Source organism: Limulus polyphemus, unplaced genomic scaffold (assembly GCF_000517525.1).
Source record: "Limulus polyphemus unplaced genomic scaffold, Limulus_polyphemus-2.1.2 Scaffold3952, whole genome shotgun sequence".
NCBI lineage: Eukaryota > Metazoa > Arthropoda > Merostomata > Xiphosura > Limulidae > Limulus > Limulus polyphemus.
The window spans coordinates 82050-94338 of NW_013669562.1; the positions used below are offsets into that span (position 1 = coordinate 82050).

General features: G+C 30.6%; 1 protein-coding gene across 2 annotated transcripts in view; it reads left to right on the forward strand.

Annotated features, from left to right (window-relative positions):
* The window catches only part of LOC106470336 (transmembrane protein 243-like), an 18175-nt gene that overhangs the window by 2954 nt on the left and 2932 nt on the right, over positions 1-12289 (forward strand). For both annotated transcript variants that reach the window (XM_013930887.2, XM_022398953.1), the window contains exons 2-5: positions 2264-2421; positions 4674-4771; positions 7650-7700; positions 9772-9873. In XM_013930887.2, the coding sequence (XP_013786341.1) occupies positions 4676-4771; positions 7650-7700; positions 9772-9873 (249 nt within the window). In that variant the 5' untranslated portion in view covers positions 2264-2421; positions 4674-4675. The remainder of the gene's footprint in view (positions 1-2263; positions 2422-4673; positions 4772-7649; positions 7701-9771; positions 9874-12289) is intronic.

Consider the following 12289-nt stretch of genomic DNA (forward strand, 5'->3'; position numbering starts at 1 on the left):
GTATATATATATATATATATATATATACGGAAAAAAAGAACACCAAAAACCTGCCAACAAGGTACTTAACATTAATGGAGATCTGACACAGAATAGTGAGGAAACAGCATAGGTGCTTAATGAATATTTTCTATCTGTGTTTAAGAAAGAATTGGATGAGGATGTTTTAATTTTGAGTGAGGCTGCACGGTCTTTGTTTAGGACTGAAGAAGGAAACTGAGTACTTAATGTAAATGATGATAGCTATAGCCAAAATGAAATTTTAGATTTGGTCGTAAATGAAGGTGAGATGTTTCAGTTGATGAAGCAGATAAATGAATTCAAATCCATGGGACCTGATAATATCCATCCAAAGATACTGAAATTGGTAGCAGATCAACTAGCAAAGCTTTTAACAATAATTTTTAACAAGTCTGTAGAGTCAGTAAAACTACCACATGGTTGGAGATCACCTATTGTGACTGCAATTCATAAGAAGGGAGACAAGAAACTTGTATCAAATTATAGACCAATTTCTCTCACTTCACAGGTGGTTAAATTATTGGAGAAACTTATTAGAAAAAGGATAATGGATCTACTTGAAAGGTTAAAAATAATTTCAAACTTGCAACATGGTTTTGTACTGAGAAGATCACGTTTTACTAATTTAATTGAGACTTTGGAAGACTCGACATTGCTATATGATGAAAGAGCACCTTTTGATGTTATATTTCTTCACTTTAGCAAAGCATTCGTTTCTTTCCCTCGTAGAAGATTACTACTTAAGTTAATCGAGTATGGTATTACAGGAAATATCTATAATTGGATTGAAGCATATCTCATTAATAGATTTCAATGTGTTTCAGTCAGTGGAGAAAAGTTGGGTGGAAGAAGGTTATTAGTGGTGTTCCCCAGGGCTCAGTGCTAAGACTGATCTTGTTTGCTATATTCATTAATGATATACCTAAGAATATCAAATCATCATGCAAAATCTTTGTTGATGATTCTAAAATATATAATTCAGTAAGAACAAAAGATCAGGTTGAAAAATTAAGGTCCAATCTCAAAATATTACCAAATTGGTCAAAGGAGTGGATGTTAGATTTTAATATTGAAAAGTGTTAGGTTATGCAATCCGGAATAAGTAATACCAAGCAATATTATTTCATGAATGGGGTTAAGCTGACTGTTACAGATATTGAAAAAGATTTAGGGATATTACATTCTTCAGACTTGAAAGTCCAGTGCAATATTTCAGAAGTTACTAGGAAGGCCAACCAAACTCTTGGAATCACAAGATCTTCCTTTGAGTTTCTGGATGCTGAGACATTTTTGATATTATATAAGACCACATTTGGAGTGCTGTACAAGCTTGATCATCGTACCTAAACAATATTTATGGCTTGGAAAGAGTGCAAAGAAGAGCCACAAAACTGGTTTCTGAGCTAAAGGATAAAGCATTCATTATGAAGAGAGACTAAATAGATTAAATCTAACAACACTGGAGGAGAGGAGACATAATAGAGACCTTTAAGATTATCAAGAGATTTTAAAATATAAATGCTGAAAAATTTCTACCTGTAATAGAGCAATATAAGAGCTTACTCATGGTTTAAAGTTTCTGAAAGTCTGAGGGTAAATAGGAGAATGAAATTTGCAGTGCTTTTTGCTGTTTAATGAGTATAACTTCAAACAAAATATTGTAATAAGGAAATAAGAAGAAATTTCTATGTACAGCGTAGTAGACAAATGGAATGAAATAGTCAATCATGATAGATATTCTGGAGGCAATGTCGGTGAATGCTTTTAAGAAAAAATATGATTATTATAAAGACTATCAATCTCAAGCATCTAATTATTAAAGTAAAAAAAGAACTAAGTATAAATAGTGATAAATTGTTATTTGTGGAGAGGTGGGCAACAAGCAGTAATAAGTGCACTCAAATTCGCTTATTATTACTTAGATGTTGTACTGTCTTACTGTTTAACTTTTTTGCATCATTGTACATTGTTTCAGCTCAATTGTTGTTTAGAGCTTGAGAAGAAAGAAGTTTTTAATATTTTTATAATAATTAATCTTTAACAAAATTCTTAAGTATAATTATTGATAACATTAATAAACTTTTAACTTAAAACTTACCTTTACATCCTACGATGAAGTTGTACTTGAGCAATATTTGTTAGTGGATCTCTGATGTGTCTGACATTATTTTGACAAGTCTTTTTTCAGGTTAACTCATAAGTAACACTTTTCTTTGATTAATTAGTTACCATATTTTCACAGAAGGGGCAAGAAGATTGTAAGACTAGAAGAAAGGAAACAATCGAATAGAGAAAAGAAAGTGTTCCTAAATGGTACTGAGATTTGCTACCTGGTGGTCATTCGAGAGAAAAATTATTTTCATAGCTTGTCCTTGGTGATATTTTCTAACTGATACAGAGGTAAATAGTTGAATATTCTAATTGCTTGTATACTTGTTAGCATTTAAGATCAATGCACCTGTTGTTTGTGACAAGCAGAAACAACCTGTGGCTAGTGCTCGAAATGTTGGTGGTTATTATTAACTTCTGATCAAAGAAAGCTACTTTCTAAGATCAAAACTAAAAATCAAGCTAGTAATGAGCATAGCTTATTGAATATACTTTTCTTATATTCTTATTTATAATATAAGAATGCATTGTTTCATCAGTTGGATACTCTCACTATTGATGAAATTTTTGGCTTTTAAGACCTTGTAATGTCCAATGTAAGATAGTCCTAAATCCATATATTAAGCTAACAATGTAAAACAATCTATAATAGAAAAATTAAAAATGATAAAAACAGGTATGTTCTAATACTGTTCATGATAGTAACATTAAAGAAAGAATGTACTTCACTCATGGAATGCTCAAACACTAGTTGTTAGCTTCCAGTAATGTTGTAGATTTAATGTTCGTTGAACAACGTAACATCAGTATGACCATGTTTAAGCAATACTTTCACAGTCCCCCCCTAAAAACATCTTGTGACCAATGAAAACTCATTAAACAACTTTTGTTAGAGGAGCTTGCTGTCTGGGACAAATTGCAAGAACATATGTTGTTGTTTATGAGAGGAGCCAAGTAGCAAGACTGTACCGATAATACAGCCTTAAACTAAGAAAACATAGAACAGTTGTATAGTAAGTATTGATTAACTGTATATAGTAAGAACTTAAGCTACCAGAAGGAAAAAAAATGGGGATAAATACACTGAAGCAATTCAATATTACCTTAAGCAAGTTAATAAATTAAAATGTATACATGAAAGTCTGATAGGATTGTAATATTCTAAAAAAATTTACACTAATAGTTATTAGCAAGAATATTGTTGAATTTCTCATGAGGTTGAATGATTTTTTTAATTAAAATGTGATAGGAAAATCCTTGTTTGTGAAAAATACAAATGAGTTTATGAGCTCTGTACATGAAGTCTTGTAATGTTGAACAAATTCTGCTGTACTTAATAAGCTGTGAGTAGTAAGTATTGACATTAATTATTTTGAAATGTAAGGTTTATGAGTTTTTTAAAAAGTGAAAGAATCCATTTTATTTCAAACTTTGAACTTGAATGTTTGATTCACAATTTCCTTACCCCAGGAAGGTTGTTTTTTGTTTTAGTGATTTTTATAATTTCCAGAGTGAGTAGTAGGGGATAAGATGATCAGAAAACGTGAATAATTGGGAATACAAACATTATAAATATATCTACAAGTACTACTGAATTGTGCTAAGATTTATTATAATCTTTTTGTATTTCACTATGATTTGTTAGATATAAAAATTCATTTTCAACTAAATATTGTTACGTCTCTGTTCGTTTGTTAATTTTCTGTAGAAATTCTTTCCCAGAAACTTTAGCGACACAAGTTCTTTCTTAAATAAAACTGGTTTATTCTTTCTCAATATAACTTTGCAAAACACTTAAGTTCCACAGTCACTTTAACTTAAACACACGCTATAATTCACAACAATTCACGCACTTTACATATGGTAACTACCGCGCTTGACTCAATTGTCCATCTCTGTCTGTCTGCAATTATCTATATGCCGTCACTTCATTTGCCAGCTTATATATATATAAAACAAAAATAGAGGGCGTGTAGAAAAGACTAGAGTTGCCACGAACAGACGTGATCCTTCTAGAATCTCATGACGTGTTGCTAGCGTCACGTGACTTCCACTGTCGTAGCAATATAAATATACAGTTTTGGGCTGAAGTTTTCTCCCATTGGAATTCCTTGTATTTATTGGAAGACATTTTGGACAAATTGCACAAATGTGTTGTTAAGTAAAACAAAATGTAACATGCAAGAATTTATTTAGTTTAAAACAGCAGTGATTTTTATGATTGACAATGTCAATAAAACATCTGTGTTTAACATATTTCATAAACAAAGATTACACCCTAGCCAAGAGTATTACTACCAAAGTATTTAGTTGAAGTGTTCATTTATTGGTTAAAAAATAAATTAACACAGTAGCCATGTAGTGTTTTACTCTAAAAAGGCTTAAAAAGATTTGCATAGAATTTGCTTGAAGTATATTGTACCTGCATTGTGTATTACAAAATAGTCAGTAATATACTTGTTCATATATCTATAAGGTATAAGTGGTTTAAAAGTGTTTTATTAATTTCAGTCAGTTTTATCCTTGTATTTATTTTTTCATAGATATGAATCCTTCAGCAGCATCAGTGCCTGCAGAACAGACTCCGCTGTTTGGAAATAAGATGCCTGATAGACCACTTTTTGGAGAAACGACTACTAGTGTGAGTTCTTCCTTGAGGTTTTTAACTTGAGATACTGTTAAAATCAAATTAATTTATTCCATATTTGAAGTTGTTAATCCCTTGTACAGTTCAACTGAATAAAGAAAAATCCTCTATTAATTAACACAGAGAAATATAATTAGAAATTAAAACAAACTTGGTTACCTTTAAAATAATTTCTGTTAGGGTTAATTGTTCTTATAGGATAGCATTTACATTAATTATAGGGAGTTTACAAATTGTTTCATCATAAATTACACAACATTTATTATGCTGCATTTGAAATATTTTGTTACAGTGACTCTTTAGCTTAAGTATTTTGAGGTAGTGGTAGGAGATGTTGTTCGTGCCTATAATTTAATTCCTCTACAGTTAATGTTTTTATTGAAGTTGTTTTATAAACATGAATTTTTTTTATGTATACAGAAGTTGAGTACTTATACTAAAATAATTGTTGCTTCACCACCTCATTTCAGTTCATGTTGCCATGTCCAGTTGTGCTCTATCTTAGGACCTTGCATCTAAACAATAGCTCTTCAGTATAGCTTCCATTGCAAAAAAAAAAACTTTTGTAAGGCTGTCACATCCAAAGCTACACTTTCCTGTAAACTTTCCATAATCCATCTAGTGTACAAGGACAATTGTTTTCCAGCACCTATTTCAACAAGCCTGTCACACAGAAATTTATAGGTGCTGCACCTGGAGACTTGACGAGTATGTTTTTGTATCTAATACTACCAATACTCATTTTGTTCTCTAACTGCTTAAGGTATGCTATAGTTGAACAGGTGACAAATATGATTGGAAGCCTTATCATGCTGAACCCATACCCTATTGCCTCGTTTTCTTAAAAGTCCAGTATTTCTGTGTGTTAAAAAGGCTGCAGAACATTGGTCTGATTGTAAGCAGAATTCAGCTTGTTCTATATTTTCTGAACCCTAAATTTCCCCTGGCATGGTATTCAGTAAAAATTATGAATTTATTTGAAAAAGTTTCAATGACATGTTGTTTACCATATTTGGAGGACATTTTCACCCATTGACTGTTATGAAATGGCACAAAAATTATTATACTTTTCAAGGTACACATATACTTCATCGAAAGTCACTTAGTACTACCATTTTTTATGCCTAGGAACAGTCTTTTCCAGTTGTTGTTCCTTTCCTGTTACAAGATGCCACACTTTGTGTACTGTGGATGGGTTATGATTTGTTTCAGGTTTCTTTGTGTATGGTCCCAGTGCCACAAGTTGATATGTATTCCTTTGTTTTTCCTATGCCATCAAGTACAAGTGATACTTGCCTTAGAAATTCCAAATTCCCAATGTGAATACATCTTTATAAGTTCAGTGAATGATTTTTTTGTGTCAGAAAGGGCTGTTACATACTCTTCCAAAAAGCAATCAATTTTTGAAGACATCACACTACATAAAAATTTTAAACAATGTTAAAATGTAGTTCCGATACACGCCATTCTACTGCAACTTTATATTGTCTTTGGTTATCACATGCTTTGCATGTTAACAATTATCTTAATATATTGTACTCAACCCTCTGTTAAAGAATAGTTTTTTGACTAAAAAATGTAGTTTTAAAAATTCAAAAGTATTATTCCAGTTAAATATATCTGTAAAAAGAAGATAATAAATCATCTCTACTACATATTTTAAGCACAGTATACATAATTATGTTAGAAAAATTCAAAATTTCATAATTCAAATTGCACCACATTAATTTTTTTAGCCTAGCATAATTCAAGAGAAATAAGTTACATTCAAATTATTTTTTGTCTTCTTTTACATGTAAATAGTTACATACAACATTTATAGTGCATGTTTGAATTTTATATTAGATAGGTCCATACTTAATCATCTTTGTTGGGATGAGAATATAGAAATAGCCATTTGTTTTTAGAATTTTCTATATTTTGTTCAAGAGAATTTGAACAATTTAATTTTACAAGAATACAGCATGTGGTAAGTATATGTATAGTAGAGATGGCTGATATGGGTATTGAAAACTTTTTTTGAAAAGCACAAGAGAAGTAACAATGCTTCGACCTTTTTAGGTCATCATCAGATTAAGAATGGGATTTGAAAAAGTGACCGTTATTGATCACGAGTTGTGGGAGATGACGATGCTTTTTATTTGAAAAGCACAAAACAAGTAACATTTTGACCTCCTTAGGTCATCATCAGGTTAAGAATGACATTTGAAAAAGTAACTGTTATTGATCACGAGTTGTGGGAGACGACAGTGATCAATAACGGTTACTTTTTCAAATGTCATTCTTAACCTGATGATGACCTAAGGAGGTTAAAATGTTACTTGTTTTGTGCTTTTTCAGCTGTCTATTACAGAATGATAAAAACCCCATAACCTGAGTTTTTTCGAAAGGTGGACATTTCTTCTTCAGAGCAAACTGAAGAAGAAAGGTCCACCTTTTAAAAGTGTTCAGGTTTTGAATTTTTATCATTTTGTATTAAGACTTCTTGAACCTACTTGTTTTTCTGACATCATGAGCTGTCTCTACTTTATATACATTTACTTCAAGTGGGTTCTTCATCATCATGAAGCATATGGTAAGTATTAAATGGCTACTAGGTTTTTAGTTTTTACAAGAATAACCACTTAAGGTGACTAAAAAATAATCGACAGATTTCAAAGAAATGGAAGTGTAAAGCGTGATATCTAAATCAATATCAAATACAAATGTATGAAAAGACTTGCCAACAGTGTAAGTAAATGTAGATTTAGAAAGTTTAAAGTTTTATTGGATGGTAGTTAATTTTAACTCTGTCCCTTTATTAACTTCTGATATTTATTATGTATACTTTTAAACTAAATAGTTTTATAACATTTATTTTAATTTTTTGCAGGGACGTTTCTTGAACTTGATAGTTGGAACAATAACATGTATATTTGTTGCTGTAAGTATGTTTTAGTGCAAAATTTTCTCATATAACATGAAAGGAGTTTGTGTTTTTTTTTATTTTTAATTAAAACCTTTGTTTATACAAAACCAGCAAAGGTACCTGCATCATGTGTGGCATTTATTTCATTTGCTTGATTAAAATTAGTTTCACTTTTAAGTGAACAGACTTTCCCAGAAATATGTTATATGTTATTAAATTCTTCAAAAGGGAAAAATAAGAGAATGAGTAAAAGTGTGAAGTGAATTTTTGCAGCAACAAGATGCAAACCATGAACCATTATATTCACAAGTTATAGTTGTAAATGTGGTTCTCACACAACACTTATCAGAGTGGAGGAGTGAGGCACTAAGGTAGCAGCAAGAGGGAAAGATGAAATGACTGTAAAAAAGGAGGATATGAATAAAGTAAGGGGTTTTACAATCCCACTGGTGCAAATTCAAGAACCTATGAAAGTTTCATAGTAGTCAAAGGCTAGGAAATCATAAAACTTTCATTATGGACAAACGGATACCCATACAAGCCACTTTAACTCACAGTACAGGAACCTATGGTAGGTCACACATCTAGATATGGAGCTTGAATTTCACACTTACAACATCAGCTCACACTGTATAAACAAAGGCCTTAATTAAATGTATGTTAAAATCACTTTGATAATTAGTGATTTTAGTTTTGAATGTTTCTAATTACTTATTAAAATCTATATATATATTTTTAACTGCCCAGAAAAAGTATTTTCGATTTGGCATGGTGCTACATAAAATTAAATATCTAATTGCAACTGTAAAACATATCATTAACAATATTTTACATTGGAGATACATGTTTTTCTATTTTCAACAGGTATACTATATAACATCAGTGTTAGTTTTCAAGAAGTCTACTTGTGAAAATACAAAAACATGTATCAATCTGACAACTGCCCTCCACAGCCATATCTAATTAATATAACTGACTAAAATAGAAAAAAACAACACATTTCTTGAATTTAATAGAAGAATTAGTTATCTAAAACTGTTTAAGTAGGAGAGAATAATACAGATTTCATGTTAAATTTTGTTAATTGTATTTAAAATAAAAATTAGTTACTAAAACCTCATGACATGCACAGTAAAGGATAGCCGGAGCGAAAGGGTTAAACAGATTTAGGTAATTTGTTGTTTTATAAAATATAAGAAACGTGTTATTTTTACTATTTTAGCCAGTTATATTAATATTAGAAGATATGGCTGCAGGGGCAGTTGTCCTACAACTTGTACCAAATATCTTCAAAATTTGGAAATACCTCTAGTGATCTCATTGTGAGGTTTATTACCCTTTATTTATTTTTTAAGTAATTCATGTTCTGCTATATTTTTTTTTAGAATATCTATTACTTATTTTTGTTACCATTAATTCTTCTAACCAATGTTCCTTCTAATTTATCTCTGTACTGGGTAGCCTATAAGCTCCTCTGAGCACTATGTTTCTGTCCAACACTTTTTTGAGCAGCTGTTAGTGCTTATACGCATGCCTTAGTTTTCACATGTTATTGTTCAAATTGTAGGCTTATGTCTTCAACATGAAATTATTACCAACTGATTAAATTGTGAGAATGTTCTGTAACTGCCGGGTTGCTGCTGCACAGCTGTTCACTTGGACATCTTGGAGGGAATGCTACTCCTAAGCCATAATTTTGTAGCATTTGTCGAAAACATTATGACTCAACTGATTGATTTTTCTTGTCCCTGATAAGACCAGGAGTAAATATTTTTCCAGAAACATTACATTAAAAATTTTTTTGTGTGTATCTTCAGTCATAGCTCCTAAAATTCTTCCTAATTTTTCATCATGTTTGACTGGTTGACACCATAGCGTCATGGCTTAAGCAACAACATTCAACTGTCACTGTACAGTTTCTTTATTCTTATTTTTCTGTTTCAATTTTTCATTTTATTCTCTCTTTTTATCAAAATTTTTGCTCCCCACATTTTTCCATGACTCTTGTTTGGAGTAATATGTGCTCCCGAGATATAAGAACTCCTATTTTTGTGTTAGAAACTTGCTTTATGTGTCTTTCTTTCAGGTTACATTGATATGTGCTTGTGCGACTCAGAGCCCCCTCAAAGGAGTGAATATTTATTTCAGTATTTGCATTTGTTTAATATGTATTTCACACATAATTTTGGTAAGTATTGGTTTATTCATAGAATCTCTTATTTGTCAGTTTCTTTGTAATATGTTTTCACGCTTATTCCTCCGAGATAGTAATGTTGCAAGAAATGTCATTTTTTCATATACATCTTCAAACACCTAGATAAGAAAGAAAATTATAAAATAAATATCTTAAAACATTATTTTGTGGCTAAAAATTGTTAAATTCATTGTTACATTTTGTGGTAAGAATCAGGCTTGGTATTTGCTAGATTCTGTTTTTTTTTTATGAAACACTTCATCTAATTTATTTTTCTGCCCTTATTGGTTAAACCTACAACTGAATTTCATCACAAAAGGATTTTTCATTCATGTCACCTATTGTAATAAGGTTCAATGTTAACCTTTAAGTATATTAATTATATGCCCCCTTGTGTCACAGCTGTATGTCTGTGGACTTACAATGCTAGAAACTGGGTTTTGATACCCTTGGTGGTCAGAGCACAGATAGCCCATTGTGTAGCTTTGTGCTTAACTTCAAACAAACAGATATTAACTGTGAAAACATGTAAATATTTAAGTGTAAAATGAAATAAAAAATTACAAATCTGTAGTTCGTAATTCATTACATAGTGGTATTTTAATAGAAATAATTACTGAAACAACTACACCCTGCAATTTATTTTACAAGTTCTGGATTACTACATGTTTCACACATTATCTGGTACTTTTTTGTGCTGTAGTGATTTTATCCAGCAGCTATAAGATTGAAGCAATATAGAAATCCTTCATTGTCACTTTTTAACCTAATATTTGAAAATTAAGTGTATTCATCAAAACTGGAAAGTAACAGAGAAAATAGTGGCTCCATCTCTTTAATTTACAACACACTGCCAAGTGGTAGATTAAATCTTAAACCAATTGAGAAAAGTAAGATAGTCAGCTACATATTAACTCTCTCCACATGGGCTTGGTCAATTTAACTGACCACATGACCTTTTTGTACTCATATAAAGTCTTTATAGATTTGATACTACTAACTTAATATAGTGTGTATATATCTTCACTAAATTTGACAGTCTTTCAGTAAACATTATAAGTCTTTCACATAAAAAAAATCATATTTTATAGTAAAGTATTTTTAATAAACTGAAAAAGATTTGTCCTAGAATATATCGAGTATTTGTTTTGAATAATCCGAGTGCAAAGTGATTTTCATGTTAAGATTAAATATACTTTTCTTCATCTCAAAAATCCCAAATTTCATTTGTGTAATCTCTAAAACCTCCTAAACACATTTCACATGTTTGTTTTCAGTAAAACTTTATATTTGCTGTTATTTTCTCTACCCTAACTCTATACAAAGTTGATCACCTCGTAACCACCTCCCTCCCCAATATAAATAAATCTAAATTACCCTCCTTTTCTTGTAGAATGGCTTAAAATGTAGTATGAAACTAAATTCGTTTATCTTAAGTAGGCCTTAAACTCATAACAGTATCCATGAATTTGTAATTAACTTTATTGTTTTATTGCCCTTTGAACCGTATGTAACTACTATTCTCACCATTATAAATTGTAAATAACTTAGAGAATGTGCAGCTCATTTTACACTACAGAAGCTACTACCTGCTCGTGTTTGGCCTCGTGAACCATTTTAATTATATTATCATTATTATTACTTATTTTACATAATCTAACCTAAAGAAATATATATTTCTACATTTTAGTTACTTTTATAATAATAAATAAAGAATAAACATGAAAAACAAGAAATAAGTTACTTACCCAATTTTCTTTATTATTGCTGTCAATTGTCAATGAGTTTTAACCCTAAATTTTTACTACTAATGGTAGTGGTGTATTAAATAATTTTTATTTAATTAAATAGTGCACCAAAGAACATAGACTAATAAAATGCTAAAAGCAGAAAATTTCCCCTAACTCAAAATTTTTCTGGCTATCTAACTATGTGACAAGAGCCGTTACAAATTCATTCAAGCTAATCGTTAACTTTCCCACGGGAACAAATCTTGTACTCTGAGTGAAATTAACGATATTCTGTTCAGAACACAACGTTATACAATACATCATTTGATAGATGAAAACCTTGATTTTCTATTGGTTAAATGTAATATATAATTAAATGTAAGAGAGAACTGTTAACAAATCCTGAAAGAGAGGATATGACAGATGGGTGTGGTAGGAGGTGTCTGATTTTCTATTTGATAGCTCTGTAACCAAACAAAACCGAAGGCTCTAAAAATTATGGTTTGTCTGAGTAATGACCAATTTATAGTGAGTAATTTACGTTTAATTTTGTAGTTTTTTGGGGGGAAGGATAAAGTAGAGATGAGACAATTCCTATTATTGCCTTCTAAAATTAAGAACTTAAAACTTGTATACTATCAAAATATGGATTATTAGCTAAGATTTTATACTATACTAAT